Below are 26436 nucleotides of genomic sequence, written 5' to 3'. Positions count from 1 at the left end.
AAATGAGCACATTTTGAGGGCAGTTATGTAAGATTATGATATAAATGAACTGAATTCAATGAAATCCTTTAACAGAATAAAGCATAGGACATGGTAATTCGTTAATGAGATACAAAAACATTAAATGAACCCATTCATGTTGCCGATAGCGAGTTAACTGTCCTCTCTCTCAACTCTTTTCCTCCTGTTATCCTCGGCCATGGGAAGAAGATCGTCTGTTAAAACGCCTCTTGCTTGCCACTTACATAAGAAGAGTCTTGAAGACAGTTTGACCTATTATGTTTGACGTGCATGCGTCTCATGAGCAGTGACTAGTGGAGAGAGCAATGAGCACACGCCCACAGAAGTACAGTATGTGCTGCGATGTGATGCGTACACAGTACATACATGTGCATCAAAGCGTGTATTTGTGTAACATACAGTGAGTCAGAGCTGCTCACGGCCCAGTAGATCAATGTGAGCTAACCCAGAAATGACAAGAGTGGTTTCTCATACAATGTGCAGTGGGTCACTGAAGGTGGTGGGAGGTTGAAAGTGTATGCAGTTAGTATACGCAGCTGAAAATGTGTAAGTATATAAATATACGGTATATACTCAGCACAAATGTTTTGTTTATTAAAGTTAAATCAAATGCTTGATAGATACTGGACTTGACAATACCATGCTGGACCTGGATAGCTTGTTGATGTAAAATAAGTATTGTTCGGCAATAGATGTGGATGAGCACATTGTAAGTGGATATGGTTTAATGTGACCGCCAAAAATCAATTTGTTTCTCTGGCATACACGTAATAATTAAGTTTCTGCCCCCCCAGTCCATTGGATTCATATCATCTGTGATTTTCTCCGTCACAGGTGTCAGCCCGCACAGAAAGCAGCATCAGGAAACGTAACCAGGCCGTGCCTCGCACCTTCAGCAAACGCCGCAGCCGCTTCTCCTCCCTGTGGGGGCTGGACACCGCCTCGAAGAGGAAGACCACGGGGCATCCCTCAATCAACCAGGTTTCCATAGTGACACGTTCATAACTAGCTTCACGCCATGTGCCTTCTGGTTGTAGATGTTTGATAACTGCTCTAAACATATGTTTGGATGTGATTTTTATGTACTGCTCTCTGCGTGGTTGCAGGTGTTTGTTGATGGGATGGAGCCGACGAGAAAGCCATTGGAGCGCATGTTTGAAGACTCCGCCAGTGAAAAATCTGTAAGAGCTCAGCTATCTCTACTAGACAAGAGTACTAACATAATACAAATGTCCCTTTATATTAAGAACCATGATATAATTTACAATTTTAGATGTGTTATTTAATATTTTGCCTCTTCATTGCGACAAAGATGACCTAAAAAATCACAAATGTTTACTGCTGAAAGTTAGAGGTACAAGTGGAGTGTAACTGAACTCGACTTCGTTGTGCTCTCTGCCTGTCCTGCAGCCAATGATGACAAAGGCCATATCAGATAGAGTTAATATTTACGACTATACAAATATACTGTAATAATGTTCCCAAGGCTAAGCACATAGTTTGGCATTCACTTCAGAGAAGCTGTGCTCACGTAGCTGAAGGCTAATTCTCTGTTATTGTTTGCCTTTTTTTTATCAAGCTATCATGAAAATCACTGGGGCATTTGATGAACCTTTGTACTTGTATAATAGGTTATGGGCTTCTTAAGACCCTGAGGCCAGCGACGTTGCTAGATTTTCCACCTCTTTTCACTTAACTGAGATCCTTTCGGTGCTCCGGCTCTTCATTTGAGCTGTTATCTGGGTGAAGCACAAAATCTCTTTTGCATCAATGAGCATTTTTTTGAGGTCATTTTCATTTTTTCACATTCACTTCTCTCCTTGCTGAAACGTAATAGGAGACATTTTCTGACTATAAAACTTTAAAAAGCTGCAGACTCATCTTTTCTCAATATCATGGGATGACTTTTGAGTGTGTTTGTGCCGGGTAAACAACCTTTTTCATCTGCTGGATGTGTTCCTTCTCCTCCTGCGCCGGGCAACAAATTATTTTGGGTCGATTACTGCTCTCCAGTTTTTTTCTCCCTGCTGACCGCTCTGCGTCAGAGCCAGAAATTATGCCGTTATTCTCTTTCTCCACCTTTTTAAGATATCAAACATTACTCTCAGATCAGTGTTGACAGATTCCCATTTCTTCTTCTCATTTGCTTCAGGCAATTCCAGCTCTGTCAGCATCATAGGTTATCGACTGGAGGGTTATTCCTGTCTGCTAATCCCGCCGAGACAAATTTGATCTAATATGTTCAGATCATTAGCTCCTGATGTTTCAACAAATTATGCAGGCATTTGCTACCAAAGGACCTGGCAGTCTCACACCATCTGTGCTCTTGTGTATATGTCGTATTGACCACAATTTACAGACATTTGCAACTAGTGGATACTATCTTCTGTTATCCAAGGCCACTGCATGATTTCAGGTTTCTAGAAGTACCTTATGATAGCCTGATGAATGATGAATTTATATGAACTGTAGGGAAGAATGTCAGATTCCCCATGGGTTGTGCAGGGACGAGTATGCCAGCTTCATATTTTATGAGAAGTGGTAGAAGGCAGCAGAGATGGGGAGGAGGATGGGCAGACCTCTTGTCTGAACTCAATAAATGGAAGGAAACTCTGCAGCACTAACCCACTCTGACTGTGGAGTCCCCCGGTGACACCATGGTAGATTGATTTCCTTCCACCCACGCCTAGCTTCAGCTGGCAGGGTATGGGATGACAGTAAAGCAATGCACAGGAGGTAACATTCTTCAGTTGGTTGTAAGATGGGCCTGGAAATGCTGCATCAGTAGCTTTCAGCATCTCCAGCAAATTTCCAAATGTTCACAATGTGATGTTCCCGGCTTGAATTTTCTGTTTGTTTGGGGGAATCCCGCTGATGGCAATAAAAGGGAATGAGAGAGAGAGAAAGAGAGAGTTCAGTGTGCTGCCTAGGACCCCCCCGCCCCCAGCACAGGCATCCTGGATGGGCCAGGAGGGGAGCCAGATGGTGCCGAGGAGGGCTGGGGAGTTCAGGGAGTTGGGGGGAGGTACTAGTTACAGGCCCCCCGGTCTGTTCTCTGTCTGAGAAAATGTCTGTGTGTTATTCTTTCTGCATGTGTCTGTATTTTGTTTGTGCGTGTGAACATGTGTGTTTGTTTGTGCACAAGCATTTGCACACAGTTCTAGCTCTGTCTTCACTTTTTAACCAACACACACACACAGTTCATTTAAACAGCGACCACTGGGCCAGATTGTTAACAGTCAGCAGATTGTATGGGGCGAATGGAAGATGTGGAGGAGGGAGATGATGGAGCGATGTACAGATAGAATGCAAGGGGCACCATAAGGAGATGGGCGGGTGAGGGGGAGGTGGGAGACGAGCGAGAGGAGTGAAAAGAATAAAGGCGTTTGTGGATGCTGTTACCTGAAAGGAGGAGATAAGGTATCAGTGACAGACAGCGTGAGGTCGAGTAGAAGAGTCGAGCGGGACAGAATCCGAGAAGAGGCAGACATGGCTGCCAGATTGCACGAGGTCAGACTAATGGGCTGAAAGGTTATGGACTTTACAGAGTGCACAGACAGACACAAACACACACACAAAGATGCAAATGCACACAGATATGTAACACACACCCACGCAGGGAGACAAATGTATTAAGAGGCTCTCATCAACACAAATGAATTTGATTTTGTAATCAGATCTCCTGCTGCTTTCAGGCCATCGCCAGTTTCCATCATATTAGTTTAATCAAATCTGGTTTCTTTTTTGAACATAAAGGATATCATGATGGATTAGGAGGATTACCACATGATTTTTAATTATGAATAACAGAAAATGTTTGTTTTTTGGATCTCAGTCTTCCCTTTTTATGGTAATATTGACTTTATTATGGGGAGCCTTCTGTTTTCATTCAACACAAAGGCTGGTGAAAGATGCATAAATCCTGTGTGTGTGTGTGTGTGTGTGTGTGTGTGTGTGTGTGTATTTTCAGAAGGAGAGAGAAGGCTCGGTGAAAAGTCTTCCTCAGCAAAATGTCGACAGCGACATTTGGATTCCTGATTACCTGACTCCCTCCTGGGTTTGTCTGCCGAACAATCAGCCTGTCCTGGCCATCATACAGCCTGGGGAGACGGCGCTGGAAGTCCTGAGCGCCATCTGCAAGGTGGGCCATTAGCGATAGCAGTGCAGATGACAATTTATGAGCCAAGCCTGCCTCTGTAAGGTTGAACTGTTACTGTAAAATACAGTGGGTATGAGGGTGATAATCACAGACCAAACCTCATGGGATTTTCAACAATCTGTGTGTTAGCCTGCACACACACACATGTGTAGGCGTTAAGCATGCAAATAATTCATTTTAACAGGTTTGTCAAACATGTGAAATCATGAGGAATGAATCGCATGTAGCTCTGGCGAGCTGAGTTTAGAATACCGTAAGTTACATAAGGATAATAAATTCTTACCATTTTACAGTGTGTTGACAGATTAAGGCAGGCAAACATGTAGAAGTCAGCTTTTTAAAAACAGAGCGACGCCTGCAAGCTGGTTCAGTCAGACAGCTCGAGTCGGATTGCGTATATGCACACATGACGTGCCTCACCCTCCACAATCATCCAAATCCAAACACAATTTAAGAAACTGCAAAAGTTTTAATAAACATTATTACAATATGTGCAATAAACATCCGTAACAGGAAAACAACATGAATAATAGCATGCAGATTATCAAAGGTTGTTTTCTTGAACGTCAGTCTGAATATGAGTCTGAGAATATTCGAGACGCGAGTCTGTGGTACTGTGAGGAAGGCGTGTGCTCTTACACTGACAGTCACAGACCTCTTCTTAGTCATTTTCTTACCTTACAATATACGCCACGTATTACAGTCTCACACAGTCTTGTCAGAAAAAGAAACGCACTTCATCTCCTCTTCTCTCTAATTGGTCTCAGCCAGAGACACACTAGAATAATCATCCCTAATGATACGTATAGGTCTGTGGACACATGTATAAAGCTGATTGAATTGAAGTGTGTGTGGGCGTTCGTGTGCATGCATGCCATAAACATGTCACAAGGAATTAACTAATTCATGGCCCCAGTGTGTTACATGCATGCAGATATAATCAGTACATGAATCATATACATGGATGGATGCATATATGTGTGTATCTTTTTGTCAGGGTGTGGCATGAGCTATATAGTGTGGTGATAGTAAAAGAGATCGTCTTTTAATGCAACATTGCTCCAGTTCAGTTCAGAGTAAGATGCCAAAGCGCCTGTGGTACAAACACTAACACCCACAGCTCACAGTCCAGGCAGCCTGGCTAACAAACAGCAGCTACAGTTCACTTTACAGTTTACTTTACTGGTCATTCTATAAATGACAGAGACTACATTCACTTGATTACAAGTCAGTGTAGCATCAACAAGATTTCTGTTATTTTATGGTAGAAGATGTATACAATGTTCTTTAATGGATGAATTAAAAATATTATAAGGCTTGGCTTCACATTGCAGGGAGAATATATTTAGTAATTAGAGTGATTTTGTCTTATTTTGGAAAACAGAGTGAATATAATTGTTATGATTGCTTATTTTAGTGTCTGCCACTTCTTTTCTTCATTTCCCTCCTGTCTCGTTGCCTTCAGACCCATAAGATAGACCCCTCTGGGCACTACCTGTGCTTGAAGGTGTGGATTGACGGCCAAATGCTCATTTATGTTCCCAAACTTGAAGAGGACATCTCTGATCTGGTGAGGAAACACGCACTGAAGCACTGTGGTAAAGAGGTTGTGACTTCATAGAGCGAATATCTCAATTTTCTGTCTAGTCTGAGGTGTCGCATGATGAACCATGAAACTGTGATATTATACCCAAATCAAGTAATGACGGATCTGGACTACAGTTATATCTCTTGGATTTTGTGGTCTTCACCTTATTATAAATGCATTTTGGTTTAATTTCAGGCAGATTTGCATGTTTTATGACTTGTACAATGCAAATGCAAAAAATTCCCAAGAACGCTTCATTGCATATGCAGTAAATTATGCAAAACAGTATTCCGGGTGTATTACGCGCACTATGAACTGTACGCCTCTGTGTGTCCGTGCTTGCACTTTTCTTATTATTCATGTAAACAATCATTCTCATCCACATTAATCAGCCGCTGTAAACCCCCAAACCAATTCTCTTTGTGACGCTGCTTTGTAGGTGATACACTGAACTCTGTCTCAAAGCAAAGTCATTGTATAACTCACTCTTTTTCCTCAAGAGCTCTTTTATCCTCCTGCTTTGATCACTGACTCATTTCACCCTCTTTCATCCTTAGTCTATGATATTAGATTATTATTTCTCCAGAGTGAAGCACATTACACACTGCAGACCTCTGTTCCTGTCTGTTGCTTCATACACACAGCTGTGTCTATGCTCTCGCCCGATCTGAGGTCAAACCCTCATCTGAGCACCCACTCACTTTTCAGACTTGACCTGGATTCTGACCCTCGCATCTGATTGCTCTGTTAAGGAGCTTGAATAATACATGAATCTATCCATTTTTATTAAGAGTGATAACATGACCTTGACCTTCTCCATCCAATAACACTGCTATCCTTCCATTTTTCTACCAATTGAGTGTAATTTTCTTGTGTTTTCAGGTCTATAAAGAGATTGAGATTTGCTCCAAAGCTACCAAGGTGATCCGATTTGACAAAGCCGAGTCCTGCACCATCGGATACGGTACGCTTGTGTCTGACCATTTCCCTTAATAGCCCTTTTAATATTCTGAATCAAATTGATTTTGTAATTCACCTCTGAATCTAACATGTTCATCTTTAGGTTTTTCTGTGGCGGTCATAGATGAGGGTGGTATGCAGCAGCTCCATATTACTGAGGTGAAGGCAGAGGGACTGGCCTCAGCTAAAGGTACATATGTCTTTTTTTTATGAACAAAGAAACTTAACGTATGAACATTCACCGTATATTTGTTCTCCCGGGAGATATTCAGACATAACAAAGCAAGAGTGCAGTAACAGCAGGGGTTGCGTAAAGGTATGCGAAAGACAGGTACATATTTCTGTCACGAGTTGACGTCGTGCATTCAACACACCAGACTTGAGAAACACCTGAGCCCACATGACAGCCGTGCAGCTTTGTGTGACTGCAAATACATCGGCTGCTGAGCCAGCATAGCTGAGTCTCTTTTGTTTGAGAGAGGAGGAGTAGAGGTGAAGAAAAAGACAAGGTTTCCAGAAATGAGTTGGCTGACAGGAAGATGTCAAAGGAATTTGTAACCACCTTGCTTTTATCAGGATTTACAAGGGAATCAACTTAATCCACCGAGTGGATTAGAGTCCATAGAGAGGTGAAGCTCACAACAGAGAAACAGAAATTAGAAAAACATCTGGGGGCTTGCATCTAAAAAAGACTTGAGTGTACACTATATTTGTCAGTCTGATGATTACTGGCTTTTATTCTGAAAAGCGGATGCATTAATCCATAAAATAGGAAAGAAAAACTTTGCATAGGAGCTATAAATTTGTGGCGTCCGTCTCCTCCCTGAGAGCAAAGGAGAAAAACGGCATTCCTTTGTCTGCATCTGACCGCTGTTTGAAAAGCCGGGTGTAGAGATCAACCCCCAGTCGTGTTTTCCTATCTTCTAACGGAGCCGGAGACACCTAATGGGTTTGAGAAACATGCGGCTGCTCTGTAGATACAACACTAATGTATAGAAAATAACATGCCCCATTATTGTGCCTCAGGGTCAGACCAAGGTTACTCAAGTGTGAGATTGTGTCCTCCGGTGCATTAGCAATCTAAAAGCTGCTATCTTAGCAGGCTGCCAGCAGCCAGAGCATACAGCTGCACTGGCTCTCTACCTCTGCATGCGAGTAGAGATACGTGACATAAAGACAGCACAATGCATCTTTTTTGGAATATGACACTGTATTTTTGCTGAATCACAGAATTAAATATGTCATGCACGTCATAGTAGGTCCATGTGTACGCTGGGATAAGCCTGTGTGTGTGTGTGTGTGTGTGTTTTACACAGAGTAAGGAGGATGAATGGGCCATTAAAGAGATTCTGCAGGGTATATGCAGAAACCAGGCCAACACTGGACGACGAGCCCCAAAGGGTCTTTGCTCTATTCCCCCCACCCCCTCCTGCAGAAGCACACACAAATACACACACATGCAACACACACACACACACACACACACACACACACACATACACACACACACACACACACAGCAGTATATGGCCAGAGGGGTCGTCTCTCTCTGTCCAATAAAGAGTCAGCTACAGCTGACATTTCACAACCCAGACAACTAGGTCATAACTTAGGGCTAAATGTGTGCCTTGTGTGTCTTTATATGTAACTGTGTGTGTGTGTGTGTGTGTGTGTGTGTCTGCATTTCTGTAGAATTCAGTGCATTCTGGAAGACCACCTCGTAAAACGTCTGCTGCTTTTATTACAGACGGCAATATAAAAGTCAGAAGAAAGGATAACAAGCCAACATGTGCTCACGTGAGACTGTGTTAACAGGACCAGAACTCTTGGTCTTACTTAATTGTGAGCGCTATCAGATCTACTAAACAGCTGTCACAACCAATCAGGTTTATTGGGCAAGGTTGGCTGCTAATTGGTCAGCTGATGGAGTGCTAATTCGCAATTAGCCGAGATGGGCACAGGTGGTCGAGGGGAGGGGACAGGAGAGCCTGAAGCTGAAGCTGTGTTTTCGGTGACGTCAGTGATTTCTTTTTCATGTATGGAATCACATACAGGACAGGAATAGACAGGCACTGCACCCTCCTTCTTAAACCCATCCAGACCTGTTAGATCAGTAGTTGCCTCAAGCAAACAAGCATAGAAAGATGTATTTTTAATGTATTGAAACACATTACAGTCCCAACATGTCTGATTATCCAGAGAGCTGCCGTTGATGAGTGTGTTGTGTGTGTGTGTTCATGAGTGAAGTTTTGTTTGTGCAAATGGTTTGTACTTATTAGACACTCGTGAGTTGATGGCCCACAGGAAAGCTTCTGTGTTGGAGGGGGCTTTGTTGTTTGGTCATTTGCATTTATTTACATGTATTATATATTACAGTTACAGCTTTTCAGCGCTTCAGGAGGCGAGGTTCGAGCTGAATTTTACATTTCTCACTTTGCTTTTCTCTGTCGCTCCCAGGTTTAAAAGCGGGGGATGAGATCTTGTTGCTGAACGGCAAACCCGCGTCCGCCCTCCAAATGGACGACATGAGGGCTGCGTTCGTAAACCAAGCGCTGACCTTGAGCGTCAGCACCCTGCCCCAGCTGGACCCTCTGGTGCTGTGCGCCCTTCCACCCCGGCGCTCCGAAGGGGAGCAGGACGCGTCCACGGACATCTTCTCCCAGAGCCAAGGTACAGCTTCCTGTTCTGCATCAACAAGGTTGTATATGTGAAGTTTCATTAGATGATACTTCCAAACAGTGTCCTCTAGTGACGTCATGTTGGAAAGAAGCAAACAAAACCCTTTGGATCAAAATCTGAAATTGCAAAGTGCTCTTCTATTGTCCTCTTTAGTTTTTATTCATGTTTTTTTTGTTGTCTGCCATCATACTCCTGACATTTTGTCACCAAAAAAAGTGAGGATGCAGATGGTGATCTTTTGAAGCAGAGGGTGAATAGGGCGATCTGCTAATTATGCATGGATGCTGTCTGCTAACCAACCTGCAGGCAGCCGCCAGCTTTCCTCTGACCTGCTTCTTTTCATCTGTGCAAGGACGCCATTTGTATTCCTTATAAATTGGGTCTTGCAGTGCACGGTCTGACACGCTGGCATTGTTTATACAGGGACTCAGAGCAGTATGAATATTAATATGAATCCTTCAGCAGCACGGAGCTGTCATTGTGTAGGATACGCCATACGCAAAGGGTCAGACGAAGAGTAAAAACATTTTCAGCAGCCAGATGGAGGTTATCGATGATGTCATGCTTAAGTGGAGATGAATGTACCTGTGAGGCCTTCATCACGAAAACGTTCAACTGAAAATCAGACAGAATAATAATCTGAGAATACAGTCATATCATAATAAACACTAAAGGTTATATAGATGTAACTTGTTGGAGGAGGGGTATCTACTTGCAGGTTGTTGTTTTTTTTAAACACGAGTGTATTGTGCATGAATCCAGACAGATACCAGACATTCAGATGTCACCATTAAAGGAGGAAGTGTAGACAGTCAAATACATTAGAGCAGACTGAAATGTTGAATTTAGAAAAAAGAGAAGTTCACACTGCATATATGCGCACTTGCTCCCTAGTGAGCTCTGTCGTTTGTCTCCATCTCTGCAGAGGACATCCTGGATGAGGTGTCGGGGTTGACGGTGACTAGCCCAGATGAGAGTTTGGAGGAGGGACCTCGGCTGATCCTACAGAGCCCCAGAGGTCATCAGGAAGACAAAACCTGCACAGGGACCGGACAGAAGGTAGGATACAGAATACAGCGCACATACATAGACACATTGCAACAGAGCCGAGGATTAACAGTCTTCCACAAAGGATGGAGTATCACACACAGCCTGTCAGATGTATTTTTGCAGATAACGAACAGGAGCGTTGGGTGTGTGTGTGTGTGTGTGTGTGTGTGTACGTGTGTGTGTGTGTACGTGTGTGAGAGACCTGGGATCAGTGCTGGTGTTTGAAGTGTCTGATTAGCTGCATTGTTGTGTCGCCATCTTTCAACAAATGACTTGTTTTTGTCGGAGTGTCAGGTGCTGTTTGGTTCGTTTCTCACTGATCTCAGATCTGTCAGGCAGAAAACGAAACGCTGATGTCACCCATCAACAATCCAATGCATTTCTGGATGTATGTCAAATACTGTAGAATCCATGTGTTTATGATTACATAAAATGTTCCTGGTTCTTTCTTTCTTTACCCCTGTCAGTTTTTTTTTGTTGTTTTTATTTTTGGTGTGTGTGTCTGTGTCTGTGTGTGTGTGTGTGTGTCTCTGTGTGTGTCTAGCTTGTAGCCAGAAAGGGGAACGAAAACAGTATGAAAAGCTGGGAGATGTTCAGAGGCTTTTTTTTCTCTCATGTGATACATGTGACCTTTTACACAAAGGCTGTTTTGGGACAGAAAGATCTGAGACATGAAACACAAGTGCGTGAGCGGTCTGAGCCATTGCACCATAATTCACACATACGCACGCACAGATCACTGCTTTGAAGTTGCTTTTTAGCAAATTCAAGTGTCAGACTTGAGTAACAGATTAGTTTTTGTACAGTGCTGACAGCATATTACACGACAGTACTGTGCAGTGTGTTCAATAGTTTGTGTGTATGAAGCTGTCAGTCACAGCACTTGAACAGGTGTGTGTGCGCGTGCGCGTGTGGCTGTGTGTGTGTGCTCTGGAGCACAGAGATCATGACAGACCGGTGAGTGAACAGCATCACTTTCTAATTAAGATTATGTCTGAACCGATCAGGGTCGGCGCAGTGATTGCTGGGACCCACCGTGTGCCAGTCGGTCTCCCTTGGATACGGTTGTCACTTCCATTACCATGGTAATGTCTGATAACCAGTTACCACCGGAAATATTCTTTTTTGTACCTCTCTGTCGATAGCCCAGATATGAACAATAGGCGAGGAAAGGGCAGGGGCGGCTCTGTGTTCTCTCTTAGATTTGTGTCAGTGAGCTTTAGTGTTGAGGGAGAACTAATAGTTGAGGTCAGAGTTGGCTCTGGTCTAGACCCAGTCTCGTTGGACAGTGGTGGTTCTGTGACTCAAATGTGTCATTACTGGCTGGAAGCAAAATATGAGAGACCGACAGATCGCATTGCCAGGATGGTTGGATAGGCACGAGGGGCCTGCTTGAGTCTTGTTTGGTGCACTCGATGTGAGAAAAACATTCTGAACTTGTTAAACACTTCTTATTAATGTTTAAAGGACTCCCTCAAACTCAGCGTTCTCTACATGTGAGAAGAAGTCAAACCGGAGACAATGCAACATGCGATCTTTATATAACACCTTTCATAGTGTGTGCTTTAATCATTTTAATGTTTAAAAGCTTCTGCCCGAGTAGCAATGTGTTCTGTTTGTTTAAGGTTATGAAACTTATTGTAGCATCTGATCTAATGTAATCTCTCTGGAGACCCAATAATAAAGAGCCAGAGACAGACTGTCTGTAATGTTGTCCCAGCTGTGTAATGTTGTTAATTCTTAGCCATGTGCTTTTTGGTTTATTCTAAGAGGCTGTTCCTCATAAATAACAGGGGGGGAAAAAAGCCCTACAAGCAAGTCCATGTAGGGCTGAACGCTGCAACAGTGCTATCAAATCTCTGGAAATCTGTGATCTTCATCTCACCTTTCAGTCTCTCACCTCCTGCGCCAGTCTCTCCTCATTTCCATCTGCGCCCTTTTTCATCCTGCATTTTCTCCACCCTTCTTTTTCCCCGGCTAAGTGACTTCTTGTCATATTCTGTCCCCATAATTAAAAGCAACAATGTGACCACATACTGTCTCAGACACAACAGTGTCTTTTGTCACTGTGTCAGTGTTTTTTTTCCTCTTTCTCCTTCCTGATCATTCTGTTTCATCTGCTGTCACTTCTGTTTTGAAAGCTCTTTCTTTTCTCCTGTCCTTCCAGTTTCCTTCTGACTTCCTGTCCTTCTTTACCCTCCTCCTCACTAACCCCCTGCTGTTCATTACCATAAACAACATGAGGCTGCTGTTGGCTCTTCAAACAGCTCTACTCCCTGAGCTCTCCAGCCCGCTGTGAGCCCCCAACCCTTCGCCTGAAGCACTTGGATGCTTCCTCCCTCTACAAAGACAGTCCAAACTTATGACAGCATCCCTGGGAACTTCCAAAACCATGTCATTTCTCTAAAAAATTGGTTCCCCCCTCTTTTTTTCCTCTTTTTTTTTTGTTGTTGTTCATGTCTATCACTGTTTTGTTTCCCCGCTCTCCTCTTCAGAGTGCCAAGGACTGCGTCTTACCTCATTTCACCCAGTGCCTACGGTCACATGGTGGCAAGACTGAGGAAAAAAAGAGGCAAAGTGGGACAATTTTAATTATCCCCACATTCTAATTACTTCATTCTCCACAGTGTTTCACATCATTTAGTGGAGATAAATGAGTGTCTGGCTAGCCGGAGGAAACATGGGGCTTCATTATTTTAGACAAAGCACAGAGCCACCTCCTCAGTGTGATAAACCAACCAAAGAATAAAATGGTGATTGCTTGCGATTACGCCGATAATGGAGATGACAGTGATTGCTGGTGTTCTCCAAGGTGTCGTCAGCCCCAATGACAAGTGCTGGTTATAATTGACAAACCAAAATCAGTTTGGCTTAAGGGCATTTCAAATGGAAAATGCATTATTCAGTGTGTGAAGGGTAGTTTTCATTGAGCTTTGTTTTGATTGACTCCTTTTATGGTAGATCTCCAGTTAAAAAGCTACTTGCACGCAGTGCAACTTGTTTAATGTAGACTACTGTCTACTGAGAAGTCATAACTTGAGTGCAGTATGTGTGTGACCTTGTTTTTAAATCGCTCTTTCACTTCACATCTTCTCACTCGCTCTTTAATCAGGCCGTACAGCTTTGTCCCAGTTGTTGCTGTCATTTATCAGTCTGCCACTGGAGGGAGCACTGTGCTGATTCATGAAGCCTACAAGACAATAACAGTGTTTCAACACTGCACATTTACACACTTCTTTGTGTAGTTTATGCGGTAATTATAAATTAATTTAATAGAAAATGTATACATTTTATGAGAACTTAGTTTGATTATGAATCCTGATCAAAGAAACTTTCTCAGTACAGACAGCAGTCTGTTAACAGGCAGACAGACACTGGTTTCAATGAAACCTGCTGTGTGTTCTTGCTGCACTGTGTTCTTATAAACTCTGATGAACTGCTGGTGGCTTGTTCCTCTTCGCCTCCTGCAGTTCTCTGCGTTAGTTCTGTTGGTGACTGTGAAGCTGCGTTCACACACAGAGCTGTTCAAGTTTGCTGTCCTGAAAATCTTTCTCAAACTCTTGTTAATAGCTAGATAAGCTATGCGATATCCTGCACAGGTTTCAGCATCCTGCAGATCATCATGTAAGATATCGTTGTTTATTAGGCGTCCATCTTTTGCCATAACTTGCTAATACGCTTATATAAGTGGACAGGAGAGAAAGCGACCATTCTCAGTCTATCAGACACTTTGTTTCACTTTTCTATTTTAATTATAATGAAGTCACCAGCTTGTCCATTTTTCTGTATCCTGCACCAAACAACTTGGCTAGAACGCACTGAGAGAAGATGCGCTTTTTGTAGTCCATCTTGTGAACGTTGTAGTTTCACCACAGACTACATCAATATCGTCTGCCATCGCATGATTATGTGTACCTAGTGTAATTGCAGTCAGATCCTCTGAGCGCTGTGGACTGTGTCCTCCTTCACATCTTTCCTCGATCTCATGACGTTTTCCATCGAGGTCAAGGAAAAGTGTTCAGGAAATGAACCCATAACTAACCCACAACCACACTTCAAGTTTTGACGCTGGCTTTAGTCTTGTAGCTCTCTCGCTCTCAGAGCTGCAGGAAATAACTTGCTAAAGTCTAAACACTCAGACTCATGTCATAACATAATTATCCTTTCACTTGAGATTAAATGATTAAAGTCTCTCTCCCATCATTCCTCATAGGGATTTATGGATTATCCTGTTTCCCCTGATTTCAGATGAAACTGAACTTTAAGACGCCCCTCCCCCTTCCTCTCTGTATTCACATACATTGACAAGTACATACCTGTTCTCCCTGACTAAACAATGTTCTAAGGAGGGCTAAGATACAGAGTGCACAGCATCAAAACTGCTGTGTTACTATTAACTTATACATGTGGATTTCTGTATGTCAGAATGCAATACGCCGTGTCGGTGAGTGTATATATATATGTGTGTGTGTGTGTTCCTGTATGGTAAGTATGTGGATCTGTATAATCTCTGTTTATCCTGCTCTCACTATGCCTGGTTTCAGCTGACGGGTGTGGGAGCAGGTTTGTTCTTGTCTCCACGCTCCTCCCTCATCCTGTACTTGTGTCTCTGTGTTCTGAAGGGCGTAGTAGTGTACATTTGTAAAGACTGATCTCTGGCTTTAGGAAATGCATGTGTTGGACTGACTTGAGAAAAGGTATCGCCGCCACGGCCTTCTTTATTTACTTATTGTGTGCTTCAAATGTTTTAATACTCTTTACTCAACTGTTGTCTCTTTTCTCGTGTCTAAGGCCAAAGTGCTGTGTGCAGCATATGTGTAGGGGTGTGTGTGTGTGTGTGTCTTTTCTATCTACTTGAACTTCTTATCTGCACTCTCTGGTCTGCAGATAAGTCTGAATTAAGGCATGGTATTATTCCTGCACGTCTTATGTAACTCAGGAATGTCAAGTGTGTGAAGCAGGTGTGTGTGATCACTGGACTTGGCAAGGGTGACGATGGAAATTGACATTTAGGTTTCAGATGCAAGCAATGACAGGTAATTGTAGGAGAAGTTGAATGTCCAGTCAGACCTGTATCAAATGTCGAATTGACTTTGACTACCAGGACAAAATGTTCAGTGGATCAGGGCGTTTCTTCTTTGGCTGTGTATGTTTCTTTTAAATTGATATCCTGACTGTTTTTTGCTGTTGGCACACACACAGTTGATGTTCAGGGCTGTTCAGTGACATTAGAGCGAGCTCACGTACATCATATTTACCTTTCTTTAATAAGGCATCTCTCCAAGCTGTGATAGGAGTGAGAGAGGGAGAAAGAGAGGGAGAAACCAGATGCCTGTTGTCTTTTCCTCTCACTGTGTTTGGCTCTCACCTCCCATTCTCTCCTCCCTCTTTTCTCCTCCCATCTTTTCTTCCACCTCTCGTGAGGATGTGATGTTTGATCTTATTTAACGTCGCGTCCTGTGTTACTGCTGCTCTCAGACACCTGGACAAAAGTGAGGTAGGCAACAAGGACGGAGATGAAGAGAGTGGAAGCGGGGGGATGACAGAATGTGCAGAGGCAGTCGAGGAGGAATTGAGAGAGACTGATTAGATAGATGCTGTATAAAGTTACACGTGAGCGCTGTTGTTTATTGCAGTCTGTTCTATTCAATCTGTGTAATGACCCATTTGTTGAGCCTGGACAGTAACGATTTCAGCAGCAGTAGTGTTTCGCAGGGCAGTGTGAGTGTTGAACAGTAGGAATTCACTTTTACACTTTTGACCGATTTGGCTGTACACATTCAAGATCCATCCGTCCTGACAGTGTCGTACGTTTTGGAGGAAGATGCAAACAAATCCTTGTGGCTCTGAGCGGCACAGAGGAACAGAAGCTACCTGTCTACCTACTGCTACCTTGACCTTACCTGTTTGACCTGCCGGCATGAGGAGGAGCAGGAACTCCAAACGCTCAACCGAATCCATCTATGATATGTTACAGCTGGTGAGCCATGCGGTCGGAGGTGTGTGTGCGTGTGTGTGTGTGTGTGTGTGTGTGATCCTGCAGATGTCAGCGATAATGTGATCATATCAGAATCCTTTGGATTAAAGACAGTTTGTAGCATTTTATCTTTCCTCATAATCATTCATTGATACGTTTCAGAGATACAGACAGTCTCCTTTGTGATAAAGTGTTATGCAGCCACCCTCCACCCTGTCACTCTGCCTCCACCTCCATCGTTATCATCCATCTCTGTCGTCGCTCCATCTGTCACTTGGCCGTCAGTCACTGATTCCTCTGGTTGTCAAGGGCAAGACTGCCAATGTCATTGGATCAGTGTTTCTGTTTGCATCATCTTGTTTGTTTAAGGACAGAATTATTAAGTTAGTTTAATGTTTTTGTAATATTACAATAAAGTCTAACACTTTTGTAGATGTTAACTGTAGATGTACTAACTCAGTGACTTTGACATGAGCAAAAAAACTGAAGGAGCTCATCTTGACTCTATCAGAGCACCATCAGCATGTCAAATTGTGTGTGTGTGCATCCAGCAGCGTTGCGAAACTGGTTTGAATACCACAATGGAAAATTGTGTTTGTCACTGCAGCACTCCACTAGGAGACAAGCCATGGAATCAGCAAAGACAAGCCATGTCCCCAGCTGACCAGCTATCCGTAGATCAGTCAGCTGGAGCACACGAGCGGGCGCTGTGTGTTATCACAGATTACAATCGACCCCGTGCAGATGGGGGGGAGATGTGTGTGATATTTGGATAAAAACACTTCTGGTGACTGCAGGATTAAATCAGACCAGTTTAATCCCATCAAACTAAACGGCGGATAAAAACGGGATCGCTCCTGCTGTGTGTTCTGTTTGCAGTTTTTGGCTTGCATCACCTGTTCGCCTGAAGGATCTGCCGCAGTGACTCGCTGCGTTTCTTTGCGGTGGTTTCATTGCACTTGTTTTGGCTGAATCGAAGATATTTCACAAGGAAAGGAAGCGCCTGGAAATAATCCTGCTTCATCAAATAGAAGCTTTAATGATGGACAATTAGTTTAATTATGGTTTGTAATGAGTTTTGTTTAACCTGGAAGTAGGCGTGCAGTGTTGGACAGGAGTTCCATTAAATGAGACATGCAGTATGAATCTCTTGCAATTAGTGTTGGGTGTGTGGGCTGAGCTCATTCATTCTCCCACATTTCAAGGAGATTTCTTTTTACTAATTGTCTTTTTAATCTTCAACTTCTGGCTGAGTATAGACAGTGACAAGATGTAAATGTACATCTCTATTTCTCTCTCTTTCCCTCAGCAGACCTCACTGTTGTAGCAACAGCCTGCCTTTGACGTGAATCCAGAGATTTTTTTGATCACAGCAAGTAGATGATTAGTTTTTGGTAGGATGATTGGTCTGGTTTGTTGTTGTAGGAATAAGCATTGTTCTATTACTCACAGCGCGTTTCAGATTTGCCCTAACACATCCAACCTCTCACTTTTCATGACACCCCTGTCACTTTATCTCTTTCTCTATTTTTCTACCTCCGGTGCCTACGCACTAATGTGTTCACCTTCACAGCCTTGAGGCTAGAAAGAAAAAGTCAGATGCACAGAACCTATCGATCCAGTCTATGTTCATGTGAGTTGTTGGTCCACGTTTTGCAAAGCCGAGGTTCTCATCATCGTCATCAAGGACTATAAAACCTTTTTATTTTAAGTCTGCAGAGCCAGAGAGAGACAGAGGCTTACTAAGTTTACCTGGCAGGTCGGCTCATGCTTGGTATTTCTGGTAGCGGGGATGTAAGTGGGTGCTGTTATGGCAGGTCTCACAAGAATGTACTGTATGTCTTGTTGGAGGTGCATATTTTCCAGTTTGTTGCATGTATCTGTGTGAACATTCTAAATACTGGTGTAGCTGTGATGTGCTTGTGTATTTCTTGACACAAGCCGAGAAGCAAACACACTTTCTATTTTCCTTTCCTCTCAGGAGAACACAAATGCATCGTCAAAGCAGCTTCCGCTGCCATAAATCCACCCTACGAATGTATAGAATGTGACATGTTTCCGTGTTTTTCTCTCTTTCTGTGCAGAGCACAGAGCAGGTCACCGCTTTCTGCCGCAGTCTCCATGACATGAATCCCCTGGAGTGCCCTATGTCATCCTCCTCATCGTCGTCTTCGTCGTCCCTCTCCCCAAGCCCCGTGTCAGCTTTGCCGCCCACAGCGGGCGCCGCAACCCAGAGACAGCTCTCCCACGCAGACAAACTCCGCAAGGTCATCAATGAGTTGGTGGAGACGGAGAAGACTTACGTCAAAGTCAGTACATGTCCTCCTTTACCCGCAAATCAATGCTTAATAACAATTCTGTTTGATGGACACACAATGACATGATCGTGACTTCTCTGATGAAACTACACTCAGTCACACTGTTCTTGTAAAAGGTGTGTAGAATGTTGACATGCCTTTAGTGTCATGTGGGTTATGCTCATACTTGTGAGAGCTGATTTCTTTGTTATTCAGAATCTTCTGCAATGACTCCTCATCATCAACGCCAACACCCATGCATGCCCTTCCTCATTCATCATCATCTGATCTTGTGTATGTGTCTTTTTCAGGACCTGAGCTGCCTGATAGAGTGCTACTTAACGCCTTTGCAGAAAGAGAGCTTCCTGACGCAGGATGAGGTAAAAATACTGTATCTATACATAACATGAACCTTTTTAGAGTGTCCTGAAGGTAGTAGCAGTGTCAGAATGATTCTTCGTGTTTGCTGCAGCTGGACGTTTTGTTCGGTAACCTTGGGGAGATGGTGGAGTTCCAGGTGGAGTTTCTCCGGACGCTGGAAGATGGAATCAGACTGGTACCGGATTTGGACAGACTGGAAAGGGTGGAGCAGTTTAAGGTGAGGGAATGTTGAAATGAAAATTGTCTTGAACTCGATGCATCATTCGGTTCCTCCAATAATTTAGTCTCACTTTGGGGTTAGTTCCATTAGGTGTCGCTGTTCAGAACGCTTACTTTAATTGTTCATGATGTTCTTGCTGTTGTGTTTTCCTTGAGTCATTTTGACCAAGCTCAGCAGTACTAATGATACACTTCACTAGCTCCCAAACAAAACACTTGGTTCACTTTGACTCTAAGGGGATCAAACACAGTTGGGCATTTGCTTAAGTGCGTTACTGTTAGTGTAAGAAGTTCTTTTCATTTACTGTAGTGAAGCCTTGATTAAAAGTGAAGATATTTCGATTGCAAGAGTTCAACATGCTGTTTGTTTCCACAGAAAGTGCTGTTCTCTCTGGGCGGTTCATTCCTCTATTATGCCGATCGCTTCAAGATCTACAGCGCCTTCTGCGCCAGCCACACCAAGGTCCCAAAGGTCCTGGCTAAAGGTAAAAGCACACACACATTTTTGATCGGTACGCAGCCACTTTTCACTCCTTTAGATAGTTCTACAATAGTTTATTGTTCTCTGTTATGCGAGATATAGTGATAGCTCTGAGGCTAGTGGATTACAGGAAGAATAGTGTTTTAGTCACACGCCCTGCAGGTGCTTATCTTTTAGATGCTGTTGTCTGTATCTGTTTCAATGTTTGCTTTTCACTTATACACCTGCAGCAAAGACAGAACCGGATTTCAAAGCTTTCCTGGCTGAGAGAAACCCCAGGCAGCAACATTCATCCACTCTGGAGTCCTACCTGATCAAACCTATCCAGAGGGTCCTGAAGTACCCGCTGCTGCTAAAGGAGCTCTACTCCCTCACTGACCCCGACAGTGAGGAACACTACCACCTGGACGGTAAGTCTGTGTTATTTATTTTATAGTATCGTCCATGCTCCACACTCCATTAACCTATAGGTTATGAGGATGCCAGAAATGATGGGAATTTGGACTTGGAGATGATGAATTTTTGTCCCGTACAGTTGCAATGAAGGCCATGAACAAAGTTGCGAGTCACATCAACGAGATGCAAAAGCTTCATGAGGAGTACGGAGCTGTTTTCGACCAGCTCATCAACGAACAGACCGCAGACAGAAAAGAGGTAAACATGAACGTTTTGTTCAACGTTGATCCACTGTGAATCCAACGCATTATCAATTGTTTTTTTTACTGCTATTAATCTCAGGTGGCTGACCTCTCCATGGGGGATCTTTTGCTGCATTCTACTGTGGTGTGGATCAACCCTCCAGCCTCTTTGGTCAAGAGCAAAAAGGACCCTGATTTGGCTGCTTTTGGTAAGACTTAAATGTGGATTTTGGGTTAGATTGTGGAATTGATTTGACCCTATCACTGACTGCCTTCTTCTTCTATATTTGCATTTCATAGATTTAAATCTAGAGGCTGGAATTTACATTCAGAACAGACTTATTCTCAGATGATAATCAGATGTTTTTTGTTTTTTTTATTCATCTAGCAATATGCAGTGCAATAAAGTTTAGCAACCTGGAGTGAGTCCTAAGATTTAATGATCTACCTAATAAAGATTCAAATAAATAAAAAAATATTGCATTGCAGCTGATAAAGTGCATGTTTTCTGTTATGATGGGTAAAAAAGTTTCACAGTCAAAATCTTTATCTAATTACATAATAGTAAACAGGATTGGTCAAAACATTCTACAATTTCTGCCACATCTGCATCTGCAGAATTTCAGATATCTGATCCAAAAGAGCAGTCCTGCCCTGTGAATGTTTACTGCTGGAGAGAAACACTGCAGACTGTATATGAGCGCTTGGCACTTTACTGTACGCCACGTAGCGCTGTCATGCACAGTGTGATGCTCGGCGCTATTTCAGAAATAGACTCGGTAAAAGGAAAAACTCAGTCGGGCATGTCACATGAGGGATCTTTGCATTTGTCGCCTTCCATGTGAAGTGCAGCACGTTATAGTTACATTCATGGGATCCTGTTGAGTTCACTCACACACACACACACACACACACATACACACACACACAGATGTGCCCTCTGTCTCTGAAGATTTTTCTCAGCTCAGACACTTCTGACAATAAATATTACATCTATATGGTACGCAGGCTTTCCCTGACAAGGCGACAGTGAGTGGAAGTGTGTGCTTTGTGCCCACAGTGTCGTGACTTGGGTCCACTTCCATCTATCGCAGTGCTGTTACAGTATGCCAGTGGTGTCAGGCTATTTTTCCACGAAAGCTCTGACTAAAAGCATCCGTTGACATGCTGCATTAAGCTGTCACTGTAGCAAATTGGGTAATGAAATGTCTTTTTGATATATGTGTGGAAGGAACGCAGACCCTCCTTAATGGCTTCTTATGTTCTCCTCTTTATCTCTTTTTATTTAGTGTTCAAAACAGCAGTTGTGTTTGTGTACAAAGACTGCTCCAAGCACAGGAAAAAAATCGTGAGTACCGATATTTTTCTTCTCGTTTCCTTTTGATTAATCCAGTCAGAAACTCTGTGTTTGGGGTTCTGTGTGGGTCTCTGGGCTTCCTCTGAAGTTAAAATCACTATTTTAGTTTTAGGGTGGCACACAGACACATTCAGGTTATTGTATTTGTACAACAGACTGAATAGGTATTGGCAATTTAGACTTTACGTGCACACTTTACTGTTATACAGTTAGTACAGACCATGCTTCTGTCATGGCACTCTTGTGCTCTCTGCTGTCACGTTGATGCATTGCAGCGGCTCTCCAACCAGTCTCTCTTTTTCAGGGTGCATCTCACCGTGCGTCTGTGAGCGATGACAGAGATCCTTTCCGTTTCCGTCACATGATCTCAACAGACTGTCTGCAAGTCCGCGCCCTTGCAAGTACGTTCATTTAATGATCATAACGTAAAAATGTCTAGTTGACTAGATAGGTAGGTGGTACGTTTTCTTTCTCAGGATTTTAAAAATTCAGTCACTAAAAATTGGAATGGATGACTTGTACTGAAAAGATTCCACCAGAGAAACATTTTAATGATCTGGTCATTAGTCTAAAATATAAAAATGTTTGGACAAAACTCTTGAGGCACCATGTGCAGACTATAATTTGTCTTGCCAGGGAAGCACAGACCTCAAAACTGATATTGTAAGTCAGCCAGATGTCTCCATAATGAAAGCCTGTTCAGTTGGCAAACTTGTGAAGGGATTTCTGATATTTGCATGTGTTCCAGATTGTGCTTAATGCACAGCAAAGTATAAAAAGTTTGTGTGTTTAACCAGAGTTAAATATATCCTCATGTTATGTCCATTTGAAAGTATGCAGAAGTCCTAATTATATTTATGTTAAGGTCATAGCAAAGATCATTTGCATGCTCCAAATCTCAGATATGTTGAAGAATGACAGTTGCTTCAAAGCCTCTATAGTTCTCTCCCACTGCAAATAAATGCCTTTGTACACCAAGCATATTACCTATAGTACCTATTAGTACGCCTGCAATCTACCTCTGCCGTCTTATCTCTGTCCTGGATAAACTTTAAATCTCCCTCTGCAATTCAGCGCAAGTGTTCTCGTTTATCTGCCTAATGGCCCGTTGTTAAAGGGGAAGAAATTGATGACGGAAATTACCTGAATGCTTTTCTAAATGTAGAACGTGTCTCTCTCCTCTCAGACTCCGAGGGCACAGCAGTGTGTGAGATAGTTCACACGAGATCAGAATCTGAAGGGAGACCAGAGAGAACCTTCCAGTTGTGCTGCAGGTACAACTTTTTTTTTTTTTTTTTTCGAAAACTCTACACATGTACAATTGGAGGTTACAATTCTTCAGTAACTGGTGTTTTCATCCAAATTGCAGTTCTCCTGATAGTAAGAAGGACTTCTTGAAAGCAGTCCACTCCATCCTTCGGGAGAAGCAGCGCCGACAACTTCTTAAGACGGATTCTCTGCCATCCAACCAGCAGTACGTGCCATTTGGGGGCAAACGCCTGTGTGCCCTCAAAGGGGCGCGACCCATCATGAACAGAGCAGGTGACAAAGCCTCTCTTTCACTCTAACTTTAATACACTGTTACCAATAGACCTTAATTTTGTGTCATTAAGTCTGCAGACAGTTTGTCAGTGTGTTTGTACATGACTTTACCCAGGTGAAACACGGTGTCCTTCTTCTTTCTGTCTGTTTAGCATCGGCTCCATCACGAACATTAACCCGCAGGAAGCTAGTGAGGAACCGCTTCACCATCGATACCGACCTGGTTTTCCACGGGAACAACAACAACAGCAACGATTCCGAGCCCTCCCAACACTCGTCCTGCCCGCCGCTGTCCCAGCATGCCCTTCTTCAGTCCCACAAACCTCAAGGGGAGGACACGGATCGCTGGGTGGAAGAGCAGTTCGACCTGGCTTGCTACGAAGACCAGGGCGATGGCATCGATGTGGGCCAGGTGAAGGAGACGGACATTTTGAGTGACGATGATGAGTACTGCAAGTCCGTCCGTGCTGCGTCGGTAGAACCGGCTGACCTGGACGGGAAGATGGAAGGACTCGGCTTAGAGGGTGGACAGATGAGGAGCCATAACCCGAATGGACCTGTAGAGATCACAAATAGCGTGACGCAGGACGAGGAAGTGAATCGAATGGTGCATGGCGATGATTCACACTCAGTAGACTCCTTCACCTCCTGTGGTGTCTCTCTATCCCGCTGTGCGAACCCAGCTATAAAACTCGCCCCCTTGAAGCAGTGTGCTGTAGAGGGGGCCACAAACAATGACCATGATGTCATCTGGGTACGGCGGGACGACTTTGCCAACGGGTGCAACAGCAACGTCTTCTGATTTACAGTAATAGAAGAGGAGATGAAGCAAGTGCAAGAAAACGGGGGAGAGATTGGATACAAGCTTTAAATATGTAGACTTTGGAGGGGAACATGTGTATAGAAGGTATTATGCCTCAGCCAGTCATCCCTGTGTCACAACACAACCCTTCTTCTTCCCACCTCACCTGCATCTCCCGTGTCCTGACAATCCTAAAATAGTAAAACACAGAACAAGTAAGGAAAATGTCAAGTCAAATGCACATCTGTTGAGACCTAAAGATTCTCATCCTGAACTGCTTAAGAGTGGAACAGAAAGAATACAGGGTCCATACACCCACGCTTCTTGCACACACACACACACACACATGTGTGGAATAGTATTTGAACACATGAACAAGACAGCACTGCATGTACACGCAAGTAAACAAGCAAGTGCGTGTGCATGTGTTCCGTAAGACACGCATATCGTACACGGGGTGCACAGACACTAGAGACAGGCAGCTACTTGTAAAATGCACATGTTGTATTAAAGCGACGTCATCACTGAACTGTGACCTTGTGGCCAAAAATGTCTATTTTTCAACACAGGAATGTGTGTGTTCTATTTTTTTGACTCAGAAACTGTGTTTGTATTTGAACACTCTCAAAGGGCTGCGTGTCACTGACCTTCTCTTCAGGGGCTTTTCGGCTTAACGACTGCTGTGTAAAAAGATGGTGAGATGCAACTTAGCTTTATTGTGCCCTTTTAATGTTTTAACTTAATATCAGCCGCACATGGGCGTATAGTCAGGAGTACAATAGTGTGCTGTTAGCCTCTTGTATGGAACTGTTTTCAAGCTCACTTTTGTCTCCTAGCATATCCTTTTTAAAAAAAGATAGTTTGGACACCAGATAGTCGACCTATTCCTTATTTAATTATTGCCTTTTTTACAGTCATCTTTTAATGTTTACACCACCTTTTGTGTGTTTGGTGCCAGAAATGAGCTCGAGAGAGAGAGCCGACGCTCGTGCCCTTCACATGAATGTCCAGTCTGTGCTTTTCCCACTTAAATGAAATAGTGTTGTTATTACCGTAGATGATGGATTTCATCAAGATCATTAATATACTGGACCCATTTCTTGCCCCCACAGGCTACGCTCTCTTCATGCTCCGCGTCCTTGATAAATAACATAATAATTCCTACACCAGTCCTGTTTTACTTGAATTTTCTTTGGCTTGAAAGGAGGCATTCAGCAGAGCCATGTTAGTGACTGTACTGTAACTCCAAGGATTCAAGCAATCATGCAGTAGACCTGTCATCCTCCATTCAGACATCCTCTGCTCTCTCCAACTCTTTTGACCTTTTCACAAAACAACCACAAAGGAGCTGGAGACGCACTTCACATCCACGACTCTTGACGTCAATCCCGACTGCATTTCCACTTCAGCCGTCACCTGTATTTCTCCCTCTATCCACCAGGCTGTGCCGTTTCACTGTCATCCCGACAACTCTCTAAATGCTGAGATCTACACAGTCACATACACCTTAATGGATGTATTGAACGTGCACTTAACACCCAGCTGTGAGAGGAGAGAAATCTGTGAGCTCCTCTGATTCGGAGTGTGAGGAGAGTGGAGGGAAACAATACACTGGATGTTTTTCTTATCTCTTTGTTATGATGCTGGTTTCTTAGATTTTAGCTTACTGGGTGATGATGCCCAAGTGAGGATGTTCAGACCGTGAGGTACAATCACCAGGCCTTGGAGGCAAATCCTGTGAGAATCCCTTCGACTCCTTCCTTTGTACTTTTAAAAAACTGTGTTCGTACATAAAACTGTGGAGTATTATCATTTTTATGTTTAAAATAAATTTTCTAAATTTCTGCTTGTGTGAAGGTGCTAATTATTTTTCATTTTGTGAGTGTGACCTCTTCTGCAGAGCTCAGTAAACCAAATTTCATTCAGATTTCTATTCATTTCATTAAGACAATAACCACCTCACAGAGGTTATTGGAAGATCGCATTCAGGTGATCAAATCAAAATGACTGATGCCAGGTGATGTTTGCAGATTGAATTGCATTCCTTAAATGTATTATGTTGAAGTGAAGTCATTGCAGAAGATGAAATGAAAAATCTGAAGCAATTTTGATTAATACCTGAATATTCTGAAAGTAGAGGCTTGATTGAACTCAAAGAAAGGCTTTGTTTAGTCTAACTGGCAGCTCTGTTCTGGTATAGAGTAAAAAAACACTATTTCAGTGTCAATTAGACAGAGATACACACAGTAAAATCAGACAAATGTCTTTGAAATTCAAATTGCCAA

General features: G+C 43.1%; 1 protein-coding gene across 9 annotated transcripts in view; it reads left to right on the top strand.

Annotated features, from left to right (window-relative positions):
* tiam1a (TIAM Rac1 associated GEF 1a) overlaps positions 1–25345 on the top strand; it is a 69592-nt gene extending 44247 nt beyond the window's left edge. For 2 of the 9 annotated variants that reach the window (XM_027273471.1, XM_027273470.1), the window contains exons 10-29: positions 856–1002; positions 1128–1202; positions 3992–4162; positions 5646–5750; positions 6651–6732; positions 6832–6918; positions 9186–9398; positions 10333–10466; positions 18519–18743; positions 19043–19111; positions 19204–19329; positions 19708–19816; positions 20043–20222; positions 20348–20466; positions 20551–20659; positions 21740–21798; positions 22112–22208; positions 22994–23081; positions 23177–23349; positions 23502–25345. In XM_027273471.1, coding sequence (XP_027129272.1) covers positions 856–1002; positions 1128–1202; positions 3992–4162; positions 5646–5750; positions 6651–6732; positions 6832–6918; positions 9186–9398; positions 10333–10466; positions 18519–18743; positions 19043–19111; positions 19204–19329; positions 19708–19816; positions 20043–20222; positions 20348–20466; positions 20551–20659; positions 21740–21798; positions 22112–22208; positions 22994–23081; positions 23177–23349; positions 23502–24151 — 3018 coding nt within the window. In that variant the 3' untranslated portion in view covers positions 24152–25345. Of the gene's footprint in view, positions 1–855; positions 1003–1127; positions 1203–3991; positions 4163–5645; positions 5751–6650; positions 6733–6831; positions 6919–8634; positions 8798–8819; positions 8945–9185; positions 9399–10332; positions 10467–15059; positions 15155–15892; positions 16438–18518; positions 18744–19042; positions 19112–19203; positions 19330–19707; positions 19817–20042; positions 20223–20347; positions 20467–20550; positions 20660–21739; positions 21799–22111; positions 22209–22993; positions 23082–23176; positions 23350–23501 lie in introns of those variants that run through there. The other 7 variants (XM_027273475.1, XM_027273474.1, XM_027273472.1 and 4 more) reach the window with 7 other exon arrangements.
* The last annotated feature ends 1091 nt before the right edge of the window (positions 25346–26436 follow it).

The sequence above is a fragment of the Larimichthys crocea genome, chromosome XXII, assembly GCF_000972845.2.
Source record: "Larimichthys crocea isolate SSNF chromosome XXII, L_crocea_2.0, whole genome shotgun sequence".
Lineage (NCBI taxonomy): Eukaryota > Metazoa > Chordata > Actinopteri > Sciaenidae > Larimichthys > Larimichthys crocea.
Note: the sequence above shows the minus strand (reverse complement) of the source record. Positions and strands in the feature narration are given on the sequence as shown.